General features: G+C 36.5%; 1 protein-coding gene across 26 annotated transcripts in view; it reads right to left on the bottom strand.

The window, feature by feature from the left end:
* Positions 1-452: 452 nt before the first annotated feature.
* Positions 453-18,801, bottom strand: part of LOC129565585 (protein CREBRF homolog) — a 32,028-nt gene continuing 13,679 nt past the window's right edge. For 11 of the 26 annotated variants that reach the window (XM_055440768.1, XM_055440774.1, XM_055440689.1 and 8 more), the window contains 5 exons: positions 2,329-3,824; positions 2,063-2,253; positions 1,697-1,952; positions 1,418-1,537; positions 453-907 (listed from right to left, as the gene is read on the bottom strand). In XM_055440768.1, the coding sequence (XP_055296743.1) occupies positions 813-907; positions 1,418-1,537; positions 1,697-1,952; positions 2,063-2,253; positions 2,329-3,823 (2,157 nt within the window). In that variant the 5' untranslated portion in view covers position 3,824 and the 3' untranslated portion in view covers positions 453-812. Of the gene's footprint in view, positions 1,538-1,696; positions 1,953-2,062; positions 2,254-2,328; positions 3,825-6,628; positions 6,968-7,769; positions 8,267-9,589; positions 16,869-17,878; positions 17,971-18,801 lie in introns of those variants that run through there. The other 15 variants (XM_055440782.1, XM_055440741.1, XM_055440760.1 and 12 more) reach the window with 7 other exon arrangements.

The following is an 18,801-nucleotide window of genomic DNA, read 5'->3' as shown; positions in this document are numbered from 1 at the left end:
TTGACCGATTTCGTTTTGTAGTTGTCCTTTTGCGTTGTGCATGTTATCAAGCTGATATAGTTTTTTCTTTCGATTTGTTTGTTTCTGTACAGGCGACTGTAATTTAATTATTCCCATCGTGTGTGCACATGAGTGATAATTTCGCTTGTTTCAGGCAACATTTTGAATAGTATCTCTTTTTGTCATTCCATTGAAATGGATATTCCGACGAGTGACAATAACAACAGTTTAGAACAAAAAAAAATGACGTTACGAACGAAATGACAATGATATATGAAACGCAGTTTCAGGCATATTTTCGATGCAAAACAGGATTACCATGTTGACATGCAATCCAACATATTTCCCTCATTCTGTCTCATTACTTGGAAAAACAAAATCTCGTTTTTTTTTCTTCTCTCGGGTGCAAAATACAAAAAATAGAAAACTTTCAAATCACAATCCTTTGACAATTTCGCTTTCACCGTGTCATAAACCTATATTTTCTTAAATGTTCCTTTTTTTCTTGTTTTTTTTTTCAAATTTACAGCATAATGTTTTTTGCTCTTAAATCAAAAGTTGGGCTGGGTGTATATTCAGCATACATAGTTCGATGTGATTATCGTTCCGGTCGTTTCCCAATGGGCCGAGAATTGGCTCGCTGGATCGACGTTTTTCTTTAAAATCAATTCTTTTTACGTTGGTTCTTGAACTCGGTTGATGAAAAATGCTTTGAAACTTGCTCGGTACTCGTAAACACATATGTTTGTTTATCGATGACAGATTTGGTGGTCATGAACACTGACACGTTCACATCGACTCGATGATAGCATTTAAATTTCATACAGCCCACCGTTTGGTATGCCACACTTCACTTTTTCTAACACTTTGTTAACAAATTCCGTGGATGTTCCGGCTATTTGTAATTCTATGGATTATTTTTGTTTTCAGGAAGATGGCAAAAAAGAGAAGAAGAAGAAGAAGAAGAAGAAGAAACAACATTATTAAGTGAGAATTGTTGAATTAAAGACCATGGAAACAGGAAAAAACAAAGCAACGCAAATATTGTTTTTAAATTGATTATAGCGACAAACAATTGAAAATTCAAATATGGTGTTGTGCTGCCTTTTTTTTGCTCTGCTGTATTTACTTTAGACTAGCAAAGACTTTGAACGGTTCGTTCGATGTAAACTTTAGTGTGTGTGTGTGTGTATTTTTCAATTTTGTCTTTACACTCCTTTTCCGTTTGTTGTCATTCAATTCAATTGATATTCATTTATGCTGATCAAAGCAAAATTAAAGCAAATAAAATTGATTTTCAATATACAGAAAACGACAAACAAAGAAAACAAACGTTGACGAAGAAAAGGGCGCGCGAGAACGCGTAAATAAATAAATTGGCGCGCTATGTGCATAAGAAGTGTGATATTTAACTTACTTGTGGCGGTGGCTACGCTGTTATCAATTTGGGCATTCATCTCATCGGTGTTTTCAGAGAGATGACTGTATTTGAGAGCCAAGATTTTCTTGATGTCCTCGATGCTGGAGAGTAGTCGTTCTGTGCAAATAAACAAGAGAGAAAATGAAATAATTTTCAGATGATTTGAGCCATTCATTCGTACAATTAATGCATCGTCTGGTGGAAACGAATGTGAAACCCATCACAATGATACAATGCAAAATTCCAAATTAACCATTTTTATTATTGCACACTTACTGTGTTCGGTTTCTAGTCCATACAATTTAATTTTATTGGCTTCGTGCTGTGCCTTCTTCTTGAGACGGCATGCTCGCGATGCCAATTTATTTTTCTCTTTGCGCAATTTGGGCCGTTCCTTGAATGGCGACTCATTAACCGATGTCATTTGATTGATTGTTCGACCTAATTTATCCAATTCCTTGCCAATGCATTGCAATTTACGCGGATTTGGTGTCAGATCATTGCCGTCGCCTTTACGAGCTTTACCACTGTGCTGTAATTCGATCGAAATTGAGAGAGGGAGCGGGCGAGAGAAAACAGAAAACAAAAACATTAATCGATTTCACGCGGATTTCTATCTAAGTTAATAACCTCCAATTTTACCTTAATTCCACGCACAGAACAGCTTGGACTAAACACGGGATCGGTGACTTCATTCAGACAATGTGGATCCTCAGCGTGAGTTTTAATCACTAAGCGTTGTCCTTTTGGTCCTTTGGCCTGAACATTGTATTGCCAGAAATATCTCTCTTTTTTGCTTCCTTTTGGTGTTGTTGTATCTTCATTGCCCGAATCTAAGAAATTGATCCGGAAATTCGCGTTAATTTTTTCTAAAGGAAAAAAAAACACAAAATTTGTTTAACATTTACCATCATCAGTGGAATAGTCCTCGTAGTGATCGCTGTCGCTGTCTTCGTAGCCTTCATCGTGTGAGAAATCGTTGGCTTCCGGACTGACAACGCCGCCAGTGCTGAGAGATGATGTTGAACCAGTTGCTTCGGCCAGGCTACCGGTCGAGAGCAAGTGTTGTCGTGGTTCACGTCGTTGCCACATTTGCTGTGTATGCCATCCCGATGAATTGGCCGGTGCCGATGAGGATAAGCACGAATTGCCACCGGAGTGTTGATGAGCGAATTGCAAACGGCGTTGATGGTAGTTTTCATGGCGATTTCGCAACACGGTTGTCATGTTCGATGGACCAGGCACCGATTGACCAAGCTTTGAACTACGATCCGGCGACTCTTGTTTCAGTAGGTCTTGTAACGTTGTGTACTGCAACTTGTTGTTGTTGTTGTTGTTATTATTGTTGTTGTTGTGTGTAATCGTATTGTTGTTCAACATATATGGCGGCGGCGATATTGAGTTATGAAGCAATGGAGAATTGGAACTGCCTTGACTGTCCGGAGAAAATGCAGCATTTGAATTAAGTGTTTTTGGTGTATTTGCCTGATAGATATCGTATGGACTGGTCGATGAAATGTTCGTTTGTTCATCGTACAACAGTGCATCGCGTCCCATTGTAATGCCCTGACCGAGAAGAATGGTGTCATTCTGTTGTTGTTGCTGCTGTTCCATTTGCAATTGATTCGATGCTATGTTGTTTTGCGTTTGAGACTGGAGCAATTGTTGTGGTGGTGTTGAGGTATCATTGAAGGAATTCGCTTGCAAATTCACTGTCGCTGCATTATTCAATAGTGTTAGTCCCGTGTTTTCTGATGGCAAAATCAAATCATTATAATCTTCAATGTTCAAATCTTCTAGCGTGGTGTCGCCATTGAGTTCGGCCAGCGTTGGCGATTGAAACAGATCCGATTTATCGACTTGAAATATATCGTCTTCGTCCATTTGAAATGGCTCTTGTTTCGTAATCAATGATTCGTTGATGATGCTCCACATTGCATTCGAATTGGAGTTCGAATTTGAATTCGGTAAACCGAACAATGTGCCCGATGTTGGAATATAGATACCGTCTTGTGTCATTTGCGGTGATTGTGATTGGTCAAAATCAAAATTGAAATCACTAAAATCGCCGAGCATTTTGCCGGTGCACGGTATTGGTACCGATTGTGTCAGCATCGGATTTTCACGCGTCGATTCCATCATATGGTAAATCGGCTGATGATTATTATTTATGTTGGAGTGCACCTCCGATTTGATCGCAATATTCGAATAGCTTGGCAACGAATTTGAGTATATGGGCTCGGAGATGTTGTGTGGTTGGTAATGCGAATGCGGTACTTGGTTTTGATTCTGGTGCTGATGATAAATTTGTTGATAATGCTGCTGTTGCTGTTGTTGTTGTGATGATGATTGTTGTTGATGGTCGATGTTGTTATGAGAGTAGTAGCGCTTCTGTTGATTCATTCTGTCCGGCCGAGAGAGAAGGAGGAAGAGAGAAAATAAAAACTAAAAATTAGCCAATTGAAATTCAATTCGTAGAAATGGTAGAAAAATTACTAGAAACAAACAGAGACGCTAATCACGAATTCTATGGTAATTACTTCAATTGCAAGAGATATATAAAGAAAAGTGGAATCACTAAGAAAGACTACACACGTGTAAAGTAAACAAATATTCATTTACTTCATATCTAAATTTAAAGCCATATTTTCTGTTCATACATTTGGCCCGCTCCTCCTTTTGCCATTTGCCTGAACATTTTCATTGCTCAAAAAATAAAAATCAAATGGGTACATTCCATTTTATAACCAAATTTCACGTTTGATCTGGCCAATGGCAGTTTAACTCTATTTTTAAACGGAAATAATTAAAAAACACATGAAACACATCACAAGATGCAACTTATCAATTGATTTATTAAGGCAAGCGAATGTTCCATAAAGTAATATTTTTTTTTGCTTTTCATTTCAAGTCTATTATCGTAATTCAATTTGTCTACGGAAAAATTATAACAAAAATATTTTAATACGTGAAATTTGCAACAAACAAATCGAAATGCATGTATCCTTTTGAACTGACATAAAAAAAATCGTTTCTTTTTTCGGAAAACAAAATACGGAAAACAAACGATGACTCTCTTTATTTGCGCCAATGAAGTGGTGCCAAAAGAGAAGAAAGCAAAAAAATAAACTCGAAAAAGAGAGAAAGATGAAAAAACAAATTCAGTATTTGGAGCAAAGGAGAGTCGCGCGTCACTCACTTCAAATTGGCGTCATGTGTCGAATTCTCAGGAAAAAGCGAATAAAAATATCATGTTAAAGCACTCATACAAAAATGCAAACCAGTTGATATAATATAACCGGTGATAAATGAAATTTATTGCTAGAAACATGGCTATGACTATGAGTATGACTACTGAACCACGACAAGAACATCCACATAACAATTTAAAAAATTTCTTTGAAATTTATAGTCAAAAGTAAGGTAATTTCTGTTAACCCTCAACTGCATGAATTTTTCCTAGGACTGGGAGTACTGGTATTTGGTTGATTTTTGGCCATAGATAACGAAAAAAATATTCATAATCCTAGATTTCCCATGGTTTAGTCAGGAAATGCGATAGAAATAAGTCAGAGAACAATGAAATCCATTGTTTAAAAGTGTCAAAAATATGTCTAATTTGGAAACCGAATAATTTATTTTGTCAAATTTTCGTTTTCGTGCACATTTTTGTTTATAACTCACCAATCGTACGACATAGACAAATGACGCCAAAGACAAAAATAAAGAAAAAACATTGACAAATAAAAATTTTCCTTGAAGCAATGTCATCCGCCGTACGATTCACATTATACAGGTGTTTAAATGATGCCCGCCAAAAGGCGGGCTTATGCAGTTGAGGGTTAAGCGGAAAAAAGAAGGAGAAGGAGAAGGAAAAAATTGGTCCAGATTGAAAAACAAGTGAGAAAAAAGAGTAGCCACGAGAAAGTGAGCATCTGTAGAAAAGTTTATACGGGTGCAGGGCATCGAAATGGAAAATAACTGTCAAACATTCATGCGTATAAAAATGAAAATATAATAAAAAAAGAAAAAAATGGTAGTGGATCCACCACGCAGGAGGAGGTAGAACGAGAGACGAGTGAACAACATGAAAAAATGCGGTAAATGTCGCCCTTAACAAGGCTAAAGAATGCACGAGTGTAAATAATAGATAATTCTATCTGAGAGAACTTTTATCCCAAAATCGAATCATTCATCGAAAGCGTTAAAAGTACGGATACACACACTCCGCTACATAGATTGTACACAAAGCATTACAGCACAATTTATTTGATGTGGCAGCAAGTCAATCCATCATTTGTTTCGGGCTCAATCGATTCTGAGTTGAGTCTAGATTCACAATGTTGATCGCCCGAACACATATAATACACACATCGACCGAAAAAAATGGCCCAAACAACACAATAGTTCATTGCGTCCAATTCAATTAAGTTCGGCATATTATTGGGGAACATATCTATACAAAGCATGCACACAATTACAAGTCACATTTTTCTATTGTAATGGTATAGGAGTAAGAAAATGTAGAGAGAGAAAAAAAAGCGAAAACACCGATCATATGTTTCAACGCTGTAAGCACACATCCATTGTAATACATGTTAAGAGCGTCAAACATATGGCTTTGTATTCATCACTGTTGTGCATTGTCATTGGCGTTGTGCGCGCGCGCACTCTGTAATATTTGATTGGCATTCACGCAACGCGAATAACGAGGAAAGAGAGAGAGAGAGAGAGAGAGAGACATCACATCAAGACCAGCTGTACACAGCGCGCGCTCTCTCTGATTAATTTCGATGTATATGCGGCTATGATATAGCTATTGATTCAACAATGTATACAAGAGCTATTCAGTTGGTTATACTTAAATTTGACCTTGAAATTGTACAAGCAACAGCATTACACAGACAACACACTGCCACTGTCAAGACAAAGAGACTTGATAATCTCACAATCATTAGCACACATATACGAATTATATCCATCGTGTGGTGTGGCAGCACACACGAAAGAAAAAAGTTGAAATATAAATTAAAAGAATGATGAATCTATATAAATACACGAGAGAGAAAAAATGCCACATTGAATATTCATCATCGCGCGAAATGGCGTTGCTTTGGCTGAAGCTATGAATAAATGAGATCAAATGCGATATGAGCAATATACATGCTGTTCAGTGATGTGAATTACATTGAATCACAATTATGTTACCATGTTTTCCAGCTCACATTAGTTAATAACACAATGGGCGTCCAAATCTATTGCCATTTTCCGCCTTTTTCTCCGTCCATCCGCGCGCACCATGATTACCGCTGTCAAAAAGTCGAGAATACTTAGCCACCCATTCTCACACCGAATCTGCTCTGTGAATTTCGAAAAGTTCCAGCAGATTGCCCGTGAGTTTAGAAAATTGAAAGCGTGTAAAAAACACACGAATGGGGAGTTTCTGCTGTCTGTTCCAACTTCTGGTTGATATATAAAGTTGCTCATATGTTCATATCTTATTTATGGAAGAGTGTATCTAGGTGGAGTGTATCTCCACGTCATTCACTATACGAAAATGTCGAAATCACACCATATTATTGCTCCAAGGATATAAGGATTTGAAGAAGAAAAAAAAACACTATCCAAAATATTCGATTAAATTTCATGGTGAGAAAAATACGGCAAACACTTATATACTTGGTGTGTGCACTGTACTGTACAGTCTGAACAGGGTGACCCGAAGAGGGCAAACAACAGGATATAATCCATACACAATTCAATATAACGTATTATAAGCACGAATATACGTGTAAGTTCGGTACAATGTTGTCGATTGTGTTGATAATATCTCTGCACTACGACCAATGCGATTCACACAAAATGACAATGCCTTATTAATGTACCTTATCGTGTATTTTTCATTTATCTAAATATTTTTGATGTGCTTTGAACGTGGTGTTTTTGTCAACGATCGATATTGTCTCTTTTACTTTTTTGTATGTGAATAGTTCAATAAAATTGACAGATAATGAAAAAAGCGGCAAAAATAGAAATATGATTCATTTTGACTGGGATGTATTTTAAGCTCAATATTTAGTCGATTTTGGTGTTGTGTGAACACAACTTCAATTGTTACTTGTGTTTAATAGGCCGATAACAAGCAGGATGATGAGTCGACCACGATAATAATTCATCAATGACATGCTTTTCCATCTTCATTTTCAGCCGATTCCAAGATTATGGGCTTTTGGGCATTTTTTTTATGCTCATGTATTAACAATAAGAGTATCAAGTAGTTTTGGATCTCCTGTTATTGTTTCGGATTCAATGGATATAGATTAGATTTAAAACTCATTAAATGCTTTACCATTTTCAGCGAACTCATTTCGCCAGACAACGAGCACACAGGCGTATGTACAGTGTACACACACGCGCACAAAAGAAGCGTTCTTTTCGCTCTTCAGTTTCGGTTGGAAATATTCCGAAATTTAAAACCATTAGCGAAATAAACCAAAGTGCGGTCCGTATGAAAAAAAAAGAAGAGAATCGCCTAAAATTAAACATTTTGCGAATGGTGAACAACCCGCACAAGGTCAAAATTAATTAGAATAATTCAATGTCAAGACTTTTTTTTGCATATATTCTTTGTTTTTGGTGTTCGTATGCTCGTTTCCTTCTTCTTGAGTGGAATTTCTTTTCTGGAAATAGCATCGAATTACACGCACACCACACAGTCTTGATGACTTGTTTGCCCGTCAGTGTTCTCAACAACTCAACATGTTTCGCTCCAATTTTTCGTCGGTTTGAGCAAAAAAACAGGCGAGCAAAAAAAAATGCCAGAACTTTTGAAGCCGATCGAAAGTGAACTCAGCGAAGTGTTAAAGCCGAGCGTTTCGAATTAACAAAATAAAGCACACATTTACAATTACAATTGCAATTATTTTGAGATTTACATTCTTTTTGATTCAATGCGGGCGATTGGAAACGGGCACCAATACATCGCCTTTTACTCATTTAATATTTGCTAAATATTTCAATTGGATTTGGTTTTGCGAGAGAAAAAAGCACAATCGTCAAGTTTGAAAAATCATTCAATTATTTTTGGTTTTCGTTCACACAAACAGACATAGAGGAAGAAAACGGCGAAACGCTTGATACATGTGAATCACGCTCTCGCAATTTAAATGGTTCAAACCAATAGCGAACCGAATTACTTTTGGACACGTTGATTGGAACGTGTTTTGCATTTGAGCAAACCAGTAGGGAAACAAAACAATTCTCACAATAGAGTCAGAAAAAAGCCAAACATTTTGCACGATGTCTGTTCATGTGATTCTACTCTTTTTCAATGGTAAGTAATAATATCGATCGGCTTGTAATTGTATACAGCGCCCAATCTCATACACACACAAACACACACACACACAAGTATTTGCAGTGTTTTTCATTTCATTTGAAATGAAAACAAAAGGTGATGCATGTTTTGTTCAAAAATTAAACGTGAAAAATTTCGTCGATTTGCTTAAATAATTGGCATGACTAATGGAAAAAATAAATCGAACGAAATGTCAAAACAAAACCAGCAACAGCGTGACAGTCGAATTACAATTGTGATCGCAAAAAAGAGAAGGAATAAGTAGACGCTGATGCGCGCGCCTCTACATTCTATTGCTGTTGTTGCGGATTTGTGTAGCCCGGCTTCACATTCGTCAGCTGTGTCCCTTTCTCTTTCTCAATTCTGTTTTGTTTTCTATTCTACACTTCTTCTCTCGTGTGTTTGTTTATTTTTCGTTTGTTTGTTCCGACGATGACTTATCTTATACACTAGATGCTATCGATGTGTTTGGCTCAAGATGTGTGTATGTGGTATTTGTCGACATCACCATATTGTCGGCGTTTTGCCGACTCCATCGAAACTTTCGGTGCATGCACGAAATATCTGGAGAGTGTTTTTTTCCTTTCGCCTTTAAATATGGCACCCGAAAATTTTCCCATCCGAATGTGAGTGAGAATAAAAATATGATTAAGCGTTGCTATCGGGTAACATTGTGTGAACGCCACACGGATTTGCTATTCATCAAGTATGGCGGCGACGAATCGGAACAGAAAATTTTTCGGGAAAAAATTCTACTTGATAGGACAGCGATTTAAACAAAAAATGACAGCAAAAAATGTGTGTTGAAATACCATGATATGACGCCACTGATCACAACTCGGCTCAAATTGCTTCCATGCGCTTGAACTTGATACACTTTTTTTTATTGTTTCCGTTTGCCCAGCGCGATTCGCTAGAAATCACCTTGATTAATTGTTCACTGTTGCTTTTTTTTCGCTTTCTGACTGTTTTTTTTCTCTTCTCTTGTAAATCGTTCAACACAAAATTCGCTTCAGAATTAATCACGTCTCTGACACACGAAGAAAAAAGTAGAAATAAATGTTATAAACTCAACAATAAACACAGTGACACAATATAAAATACAGTTAATAAATGCTTTTGCATGCAATAGTCGGTATTTTGTAGTTTGGCCGAGAACTTGAAAAATAAAAATGCTTTCAATTTTGTCGAGGGGGAGCCTATTGTCGAATTGTATAGCGGCTTCGCGGACTATTTTTTGTCGACTAAACAGAACGTTTTCGAAGTGGATGTGCACAAAACATTCAGCGTAACGTTCTATTTGTTTGTTAATTTCTATTTCAGTGTTGTTCACCACTACACGAACAGCCGCAATCAAAACACAAGCCATCCACAGTACGTCTGTCTTGGCACTCGGTCGAAAGCAAACACACAACACACTGAACACAGAAACACGGAGCTGGTTATTGTGTGTACGAAAAGTGACGACAACAACAGTGAGTCGGATCGTAACTGTGTTAGTAGGAATCTTGTGCGCTTGAGCGTCTCTCGAAAGCTTCATTGATGTAAATCGACGAAAATCACAAACAAAACATTCGCTTCAAAACATTCGCATACACACAGACTCCAACACACATCGATATGCGAGTGGATGGTTGGGAGCACAATCGGTGTGCGGTGCTGTTGGCGTGTATGCGTTATGTTTGTTTATATTAATTCAGGATCTGGTCGACTGCGTCAATCGAAACTCATTAAATTCCATCTTTATTATTATCGAAGCTGTTTTTGGGTGCCCCTTCGACGCGAATCTTGCCTCCACGTCGGCATTGAAAATCGATAAAACCATTTTCGAGCTTGGCTCGTCGAAAATTGGAAAATCAAAAATAAAACACGAGACAGCAGAAAAACGCTTGAAGTAATCGATATTTTGGCCAGATCCCAAAAAAACCCAAAACAAACAAGCAAACATTGAAGCCATAATCGATATGGCTGCCAATCGAAAAATAATGTTTCTTTTTTTTGGTAAAAAATATCGAAGAAAGCAGCCAGGTGAAAAGAGCAAGAATAAAAAGAAGAATTGATCTTAAAACCAAAGCAAAATGAAACACATAAAAACGTAAACAATTCGATCACTGAATGGGCGGCTGTGTGTGTTTTTATGTAAAAACATGCCAAGTAGAGAAGATATAAAATCTCTTATATCCAAATAATAGCGTCAAATTCAAGGTCAAACCATTTGTATGTATTGGCTTGATTGTTCGTGTAGACACACGCTATTAGTAGCGGTTTGTGTTTATGTGTGTTGTGGTATGACGTCGAGTCATTTGATGTGGAGTGAACCGAATAGATGGAGCTATACGATAGATGGATGCAATGGAAAAGGAGAAAATATTCTAATGGAAAGGTACACAAGCCAGAAAGTTGTTTGCTTATATATATATATTGGCACACAGTCATTTGAATAGCTCTGGGGACCGTGTGATAGCCTATGTAATTCCCGTCGCATTCTTACCAACCCAATATGTTCAGAATATTGCGAATTGGCGGAGAAAATATATGGCAGCCAAACAAACGATATACATATCTAGAATATCTAGTACATAGCCTGACTGGTTGACGATAGCAATACAAAATTTGTAAACAAACTCCAACACATTGCCAACTTGTATCGAATGATTGGGCGCATTCTGTAAAAAATTTATATTAAGATCTAAATCGAATAGTTTGAGCGTGAGTGTGTATGTGTCTGTGTTCGTTGGTGTGCAAATTTCATTAAATTTGATCGTAAGACATATGTATAAACAGCAGCAAAAGCAGCAGTCGTCGTCGACAACTGCAACAACAACAACAGCAAATGAAACGACAACAGCATGTTGTGTAAGAACCAAAACACAAACTCACCAACGTACAGTCAAACACGGTACCAAATCACATTTCAACATTACTCTTCCCAGAGGCTTTGTTTAACAACTCTTTTTTTTCTCTTGGTAAACTTTTATGCACTTGAATTTATGGACACGGATAAAGTTAAATGTTTTCGAGGGAAAACCAATGATACTTTTTTCCAACTATTTACCGCTACTTGTCTCTGCTCCACCGCATCGAAGCGAGCGTTATTCCTCATATTGGACTGTAATTTGATGGACAAGCCAACGAGCAATCAAATGGTGGTGTATGTGCTTACGGGTGGAAGGATATTAGAAATGAGAATAAATGACAGAATTTCCGAATTTAATGAAATATGGAATGGCCCTTGAACATTTCTCACGTGTTTCCATTCAATTGTATCAACCATAATGATAAGATATTGCCGATTAAATGACGGAACACCTGCCGAAATTATTGTATTTTCAAGAGGAGGAACAGCGAAAAGCGAATCGATAAGATTCGTTTGCACCGAAATGAGATAAGTGCCACCGAAAATGAATGTAATTTGGTGCGGGGAAAAACAATGGGGATTCTATTACTTGCTCATATCAAATGTCGAAAGAGAGGATTGTGAATTACTTGAAAACGAAAGCAAAAACGACAATATTCCCACAGCACATGCCATTACACTCTGTAATGCCTGTCTCTGTTCGTTGAATCCACTTACATACCGAATGAAAGCCTATAAATCAGGTACGATAATTTGTGTTGCAAATTGTCATGAAATCTTAGACCCAAGCATGTGGCTTCTATCAGATAAACCGCTCAAACATGTGCCTCGATAGTAATTTGTTTGAAACAAATGCAAAACAAAAAAACTTAGAAAAATCGATTTGTAAAATGCAAACTCGGGCCGGACAAGCTAGAGCGAGTGCAAAACAACACACACCGAAAGAAATCTGAGCACGTGTTCAGGCTGCTGAAAACAAGAATTCAAGGTCAACCACTCTTACCACCAAAACAAAGACGAAAACGTGTAGAATTCGACGCGTCTTTGCAATAACAACAACAATTATTGGCGTCGTGAAGTCAACATTACTGTAATAATACAAATCGACTGTAACTGCAATTGCAATAGACGCCATCAAGAGAATAAATCGGCTTGAGTTCGGATGTGTGTCCTTTAACTCGTTTATCGGTTCAATTTCGATTGACACAACAAAATGAATATGGGTGATATTGACAGGCCATGGCTACACACATGAAGAGCGAAACAAACACAGTGAAAGAGAGCTTGATGCGCAAAAATGCAATTCATTGTTGAAATTCATGGGAGCAAAACGTTAGACGCGTGTAACGGCTTACAGCGATTTGTGTCTCGATTCATATACAGTGAGCTTGAGTGTGGCAGTGGAATGGGTTTTAGGCAACGGTACGGATGGAGAAGAAGGCGTGTGCATTTTTCAAAGACACCAACAAACATTGTACAAGTAATCAATGTACGGCAAATGCTGTGTAATGATGAGATTCTTCATCGATTCCCTTAGGGGACGATAACGCAAACGGTTTCAGTTGACGCAAAGGCAATTTCATCTCAATGATTTCATTTTTGAGATTATCCCAAGAATGAGTACGATTTGTGAATAAACTCTTCAAATATTTTCACATACTTTCGACGTTTGCCATTCATACACAGTGTGCACTGTACACTCAATCGAATGCCAAGTTTTGTTAATAAACAAATTTAGCATTTAAAAAAAAACAGCGACTTTTATAAACAATTTAATATTTATTCAGTTAGAATGATTCAGCGCAAAATAATGCTCAGTGCTAATGTAATTGCAGCCAATCAACAAGGTTATTTATTGTGAGAATTTGATTGCAATTTGAACGTGATTGCCTATCGATGGCCGCTCATTTAAAAGACGTCTTGATTGGCTTTTAATTCCATTCTCGAGGGGGGGGGGGGGTGGAGGTAAATACGCTAAAAGTGTCGAATTTCGAGAATGTACACATTCAAGAGCCAGTTTATTAGCACATTTATAGCCACTGAATTTATATGTATTATATATGCATATGATCGGTTTGAATATGTATGTGCTTATCATCGGTTGCCGATAAAAGAAATTCACATTCGCAAAGCGGTTGTACGATAATAACAACATTTACGAAATCTTATCACACACGAAATTTCTTGAAAAAAAAGTAAATAGACTTGTCGATAAATCTAACAAAACAAAAAAAAAAATCTAAATTAAGCTGAAGTTTTGTTTTTCTTCATTCGAATATATTCTCCGAATCCTGTTTATATTCGTTCCTGCGATAAAAATCAATTGGATGCGATTGTGTTGGTTGGTTTCGCGTGTCACGCTCACATGTTTCTAGAAAAGAAATCGCAAATAACACAAATCTCGAGTCGTAAATATTTCAAGTTGAATCGTTCCACCAGTTTTCAAAGAGTACGGCGCGATTCGGATTTTGAACCCCGACATTTGGAAATTCCATCTTTTCTCCCGTCCAATGCGGCTCATAATTTTCCAAATCACAATCAAAGCCAATGCTCGTCCAAAAAGCACAGCAAGCAATAGATGGAATAGGATGGTTTTGTTTATGTGTATATTTTTAGTTGAAGTTGCCTCATTTTCTCTCTCGAATATTTTGCCATTCGGATGATGAATGCTGATTGGCTCAGTATGGTAGCGAACGATAAAGTTCCCATAAAAGAAATGGTAAAATATAGCTCGAGTGATGAACATGTGCTGTTGTTTGTATAAATCCTTTTTGTTGTGTGATATTTTTTGTTAACAGCAACAGCGGCAGCAATGATGTGTCATTTATTTGTTTGCCGAATTTGAAAAGTTGAAATTGTTTATCATTTATTTTTATTTTGTTCGCTTTCATCATTATTATTGGTTGGAATGCAATTCGATGGGGAAAAAATTTGTGTGAGTAAATAATGCCCCCGAAATAAGAAATGTGTGTGCGAGAGCGCATTTTTGTGGTTATTGTTTTTTTTCGTGTGTTGCGCGTAAACAACAGTTCGGTTGTTTTGGAGTGAGAACACATTCAATCCAAATTCTATAAATGATCATATGTCACTCTCCGAGTGAAATGCCATATCAAAATGCCTTCAGAATTGCTTTGACATTCACTTGAGCTCTCTCTCTCTCTCAGGGCACTAACGCTGCTGCTGCTGCTGTTGCTGCTGCTGTTGTGACGTCAACCACTCTATGTAGAAAAACAACCCAAAAGTCATGTATGTATATAGACGAACGTCTCGAGCAGCTTGGTGCCGATTAAATTTAGAGAATAACAAAATCAGTACATAACCACGAAGGGGCAACAAACATTGCATGCATTGACTCATAATAATATTGAGAAAAAAAAGAGAGGCTCGACTCACGCCATATTGATGAGATTGTGCTCTGTGTATGCGCGCATGTTAATATATAAATAAATATATAAATGATTTGTTTGTGTCGTTTGCGCTATGTTTGTTATCCATGTTTTGACGAATGCTTCTGATATTATTCGACTTTCATAAAAAAAATAATCAACTCAAACTCAAAAATGCGCTATTTTTATTCCCTTTCACTCTCTCGCTCCCCTCATTCCTGTCCTGTCCTGTACAGTGATTGTGTGTGTGTGTGTGTGTTGTTTTTGTTTTTATAGACCGACCATTTGTCACTTATTATTAGTTTGATAGCAATTCACTTTGATTGTATGCGAATCGCTTTAATTTGCATTCACTCTTTTCGCTCCCGCTCTTTCGTTTGCTTTGCAGTCTGTGAGTGTGTTGACGATGTCTCAATTGAAGTGCCCAAGCTTCAAGTATTGATGTCAATGAATTAAGTGACTTCAAAAGCCAGAACGAACATCAATTAACCGACATGACACAAAAACTTTTTTTTTCTCTTCATTCCACTTTCTTCCCGCGTCAGAATCATTAGGTATGCGCAAACACTCAAGGGGAGCGAATCAACAAATTAAGTGGTAAACACTGAAGCTTTTCACATCGATGATGCTTGAAAATACACACAGACGGAAAAGAAGAGATCTCACTCTCAATCTGTCATATCATTATTCACCCATGTATCTACGTAATATACATATTGGTGTGTGTGTGTCGCTTTTTTCGGAAAAATATTGACAGATTTGCTTGCAGATTTGTTCGGAAGCTTTTCAGTGGCTGAAATTTTTGAGCTGTTCTATCAACAAGCAGTGAAATTCACGGACTACGATCCAAATAAACATTTGTCCCAGCATGAAACATCGAATAATAATTGGGAATAAAATGGAAGGTTCGATAATCTTCGAAGGATCAACACAACTTATACGCGCATCTTCAAAATAATAACAACGACTGTATATAAAATTATGCATGGGTTTGTAGTACAGATTGTGAATGTTTTCTGATTTATATATTTAGTCTGTTTTATAAAGCCCATACTGTTTGGCCGTCAAAAGTTTTTCTTTTACTTCAAATCCGTGGAAATCTTTCGACGCCAGACATTTGCCCAGATGAAAATTTATAAATATTGACAAGAAATCAAACCGAAAAAAAAAACAACTAAATTCTTTGAAATCTACGAAGGCGTTAGATAATTGGCATGGACGATATAATTGATTGAAAATCGGAGGACGATTATAAATCGAATGAAAATTAATTTGATACATTTTATGCGTGGGCAGCGTCGATGAAAAGCGGCTCCATGAGTGGTAGCTTGTGAATGGTATTACTTGAATTTTGGTTTTAAAAAAAGAACGCGTTTCATGAATGCGTGATGTTGCGTAAAATGATGTTGTTGAATAGCACTTGAAAGAACAGGGAAAAGGGTATATCGAAACCAAAACATTGAACACATGGCAAATCGATCGACTTTGCCTCATCACTCTGTCATTTACCACAACATATTGAACCGATTTTAATGTTTGTTGAACGCATTTTCCCGCATATTTTGACGATAGAACCTTGGCTCCAACTGCCACTCAATTTTTTGTTTAATTAGCATAAACTTATTTCTTCTTTTTTTTTATTCAATAAACGTGTACACCATCGAATGCTTGGGCTTCACTTCGCGTGCGCCCGCTTTGCAAATGGCAATTTGTTCTTCAACTGGATATTTATTTATTTTTTCACATAGAAATGCTCACGCTTTTACATAAAAACAAATCGTTTGGCGCTTAATGCCAATTTAATCCACACAACACAATGAATACAATTTAAATGTTATAAATAAACTAGGCAAATTTTTGTGTTTTTCTTTAGATATATATATATATATATATATTTACATCGTACAATTTGCACAATCCCTTTAAACATAGAATTACTAAGGAAACCACAAAGCAATAACTCAAGGTTACCCAGCTCGAATCAAACGTCTATTACTGTAGCTTTCGAATACATACTCTTCATTTGTGCGTGTACGTTCTGAGTTGAATTGTGAAAACAATGGTCATAAACAATTACGTGACTTTGGAAAAGGAGAAGTAAGAAAAAAAACACGTTTTTTTTCAAGCAAAAGGTGCGAACAACAACAGAAACATTTTTCGTGCTTATGTGACATAAATGTTATCAACTTTTAATCCTTTATATGCTAAATTTAGAGAGAATTATGACAAATATGTTCCATTGTTGATAGCGTGAAACGCTTGGTCTTAATTTATTATTAATACCGGTTTGTGCTGGTTCTTCGGAATATTATTATTAAATGAAATTCCAGTTTATGAGTTCTCATGGAAGTTGCGCTCATTTCGATCGGACGAAGGCACTCGAACATATACCGAAGAGTTATTCTGAATACAAGAACTCAAGTTAATTTTTATTAGCTAGTATTAATAAAGCACATTCACATCATATACCATTGTACAAAAGCTATTGTTCTGTTCTGTTCTGTTCAGCTTTTTAAGTGCTTAGAATCCTTAAAACTTATATACACAAAGTAAAGCACTTATATAAACATCGACCGAAGTATAAACAGTGAACAAAAACTATCCTTTTCGTTTGTTGTTCCAATCCAAGTATGTGTGTGCATAAAAAGTTAACATTTAAACGGATGAAACATCATGCAATGCTTCATTCTACCAAAAAAGAGCAATAGAAAAAACAATGGGAAAACAATCTACAATCGAATTTCGAATGTGAAACGGAAGTGAAATAAATAGAAGTGAATGAAGTGAATAAATTTTCGAATTTTCTTTTGTTTTTTTTTTTAATTCTTGATCTTTTTTTGAATTAGTAAATGACTTACCACATTTATAAATGGCAATGAATGTTTGCTTAATTTTCTGATTGAAATGCACATACATGTGATGAACTGATGATGCAAGGCGACAACGTCTTCTGTGCACGAGAATCACACACAAAGAACATCGACCATTTTCCAACATTCATATTCAGTTTGACCAATAATACATTTAATGTGTGATCGAGAAACATTTTTTTTATTTATCACGCACATAAAATGGAGAGAGAAAATGGTGGAGAGAAAGAAAAGAAAAACGGATAAAATGATTAAACAATTGGCTTGAAATGGCAATTATTAAAGAAAAACAAAGGGTTAATGAACAAAATTCACTTTGACAACGATAAAAAAAAGTTCAGATTTTTATGCTTCTTTCGAGAGAAATGGAGTGAGTGGCGATTTCACTTTGAAAATGCTAAACGATGGCATCTCAATGATATATATGGCTACAGTAAACGTCGGTATAAATATTCACTTAACCAAACAGCGAGCAAGAGAGTTCATTACACTGCAAAATTCGATTTTTTTTTCTTTCGAAAAATTTGCATGCAAAGAATTTGTGCTTTTTTTCTCTCTCACTCTCGTTCAACTTAACTCAACTCACGTCAAGGACTTTGCTCCAATGTGTATTTATTGCATGAACCTATAAATATATATATAAATATCCTATCTGGCGTTGTTCGATTCCACGTGTAAATTAGTTTTCGCATTCATCTGTTGTGTTTAAATAGACACAATCTCGTTTCATTCCCCTTTTCGAGTTTACTCTATTGCTTATCTTATCGTCGGCACTAAAATATTATTACGACCGTTTTTTTTGCTTCTAATTTGTTAGGTTTCGTTTGCTCGTTACTTTTTGCTTTTAACATATAGTCTATAAAAAAAAATTCAGTACAACTATTCGTCTGATACGAATCGATCGAAATTTT

Source organism: Sitodiplosis mosellana, unplaced genomic scaffold (genome assembly GCF_009176505.1).
Source record: "Sitodiplosis mosellana isolate CC-2019 unplaced genomic scaffold, AAFC_SMos_1.0 Smas_scaffold_1, whole genome shotgun sequence".
Taxonomy (NCBI): Eukaryota; Metazoa; Arthropoda; class Insecta; order Diptera; family Cecidomyiidae; genus Sitodiplosis; species Sitodiplosis mosellana.
Note: the sequence above shows the minus strand (reverse complement) of the source record. Positions and strands in the feature narration are given on the sequence as shown.